At 60.5% G+C, this 2239-nt stretch overlaps 1 protein-coding gene across 1 annotated transcript in view; it reads right to left on the minus strand.

Moving 5' to 3' along the window:
* Positions 1-480: 480 nt before the first annotated feature.
* The window catches only part of MYL10 (myosin light chain 10), a 9778-nt gene continuing 8019 nt past the window's right edge, over positions 481-2239 (minus strand). The window contains exons 6-7 of the mRNA XM_077777898.1: positions 1013-1061; positions 481-727 (exon numbers count right to left, since the gene is read on the minus strand). Of these exons, the coding sequence (XP_077634024.1) occupies positions 629-727; positions 1013-1061 (148 nt within the window). The 3' untranslated portion in view covers positions 481-628. The remainder of the gene's footprint in view (positions 728-1012; positions 1062-2239) is intronic.

The raw sequence follows: 2239 nt of genomic DNA on the forward strand, positions 1-2239 counted from the left end.
TCCAATGTATGTGCTTTTATTTTATTGTTGGTGCTGCGTGCGTCCTGTTCAAGGAGGTCCTCACCTGCCCCTGATGCGTCCCTCGGATCCACTCCTTCGTCTCCACCTTCTTGGCCTCTGCCCAGCTCCTAGCTGCCGGGTCCCCTCTGGGCTGCTCTGACCCCTGTCCCCGTGTCACCAACTCCAATTCTTGTCTTCCTCACAGCGTGCCCTTCTGGCCTGGGACAGGGCCGGGTCGTCCGCTGTGCTCCCCCGACTTGGCACTGGGTCTGGCACGCCCTAGGTGCTCAACCACAGTTCCATAAATGAAGGCAATGTCCTGTGGCCCAGCTGGGGACCGTTAAAACTGTCAATGAGCTCTACACTCAGCCCATCAGGAACATTTGAGCAAAGCCGGGGAAGTAAAAAGTGTCGGAAAAACCAACAACACAGGACTGTTTCTTTTCTCCCCAGCCGGGGCATTCATCACAGAAACTCGAGCCTTGTTCGCAAGCTTTATTCTTGTTTTGCCCCTGATCCACCCACGGGGCGAGGGGAGCCTTTTCTTTACACATGTTGGCCGCAGGGGTTGCCCGACAGTCGCCCCCATAACACCGCCGGCATTGGCTGCCTCGGAAGGTGGGGACTTCTAGTCCTTCTCTTCGCCGTGCGTGATGATGTAGCACAGACTTCTGTAGTCCAAGTTACCGCACATGTCTGGAGGGAAAGCCGCGAACATCTGCTTGACCTGGGGAGGGAGGAGGGAGTCAGCCGGGATGAAGGTCAAAAGCAGGGGATCCCCCTGAGGCCTTCAGGAAGAATGTTGCCCCTCTCTCTGCAGCTGGGGGCAAGGCTCAGAGCCCAGGGTCCCATGGCCACCCCTACTCCTCCTTGTTCTCATCCAAGGAGTTGAGGGGGTCATCACCTCCGTATCTGAGGAAGAGCAATCGCGAGGAGGGGTTGCAGAGAAGGGCCTGGGCCCCCCCGCGCCTCCCCGAAAGACTCAGCATCGCCCCGAAAAGTCCATGCTTACCTCCTCCTCACTGAACCGGTCCGCCTGGGTCATGAGCTTCTCTTTGATGCTGCTCAAGGAAGAAGTAGGGTCACGTTCTGGGGCAGGGCCACCCCGGGCATGTGCACCCAGAATCCGGGGGTGATAGGGCAGTTAGGCTGTGGGGAGGGGCCTGGCCCAGGAGGACACCGACCAGATGTCTGTGTGGCCTCAGGTGGACCCCTCGCCCCTCAGCCTCAGTTTCCTCCTTTGTAATACAGACTCTCCTCCAAACATCGGGCGGGGGCCAAATGGAGTGAACTTGGGACTCTGACATGACCTCGGGGCCCACTCTGACGTCCCATCATGCACCACCAATCAACCTCCGGGTCACTGAGAGGAGCCCCTCTGCCTCGGTTTTAGACGGACCACCAGTGCAGCTGGCGGTGCCTTTCACCTACATTTACAGCGAGCTTTCTAGAGTACAAGGTGGTTGCAGCCAAGGGCCAGGGAGGCCCACCTGGGTCGGTGTCCTGCCTGGGTCTCGTTTGCTCCTCCTGGCCCTGGGAAGTGAGTGCTAGCTGTCCCCCGTCACTGAGGGAAACCGGGGTTCCAGAAGGGTAAGGATTTGTGGCGGCAGGTGGGACCCGTGTCCCTGGGTGGTCCCGGGTAGCAGCTGCCCATGGGCCCTGGGGCTGGAGCAGAGGCAGGAGGGGACTAGATGGCCTCTCTGGGACGTGGCCGGCAGGGAAGGGATCCCAGGGCTGAGCCCCAAGCGTCCCGTGGCGCCGGCGGTGGAGAGCGTGCTGAAGACCGACGCACATTTTCCATTATTTATGTTACTGCGGGACAGTCAGTTTCCAGCTCCCTGGGCCGGGGACTGTTCACAGACTCCGTCACAGCCAGAGCCTCTGCTGTGGCCTGCCTGGCGGACAGCCACGTCCTCCGGGTCCCACACTCTGGGGGGCGGGGCCTTCAGTTCCCGAACTGGGTCCCTAAAGCATTCCTGGCTTTGCACTGGTGGCAGCGAAGGTGTGTGGCAGTGGAGGGGGTCGATGCAGACCACCGTGGGGGTGGCCCTCAGCACCTTCGGGGGGCCCCCAAGACGGTGTGGGAACCATGGAGCCCTGGAGGAGGGGTGCAGGAGAGGGTCCCAGCTTGCAGGAACCCTGAACAACCCCTTGTCTACCCATGGGGAGCATGTGACTCACGATTTTGGGGACCGGGTTGGTGAGACGGTGTGAGAGAGAAGACAGAATATTGCCCCTG

The sequence above is a fragment of the Crocuta crocuta genome, unplaced genomic scaffold, assembly GCF_008692635.1.
Source record: "Crocuta crocuta isolate KB4526 unplaced genomic scaffold, BGI_CrCroc_1.0 scaffold217, whole genome shotgun sequence".
In the NCBI taxonomy this organism is placed as follows: Eukaryota; Metazoa; Chordata; class Mammalia; order Carnivora; family Hyaenidae; genus Crocuta; species Crocuta crocuta.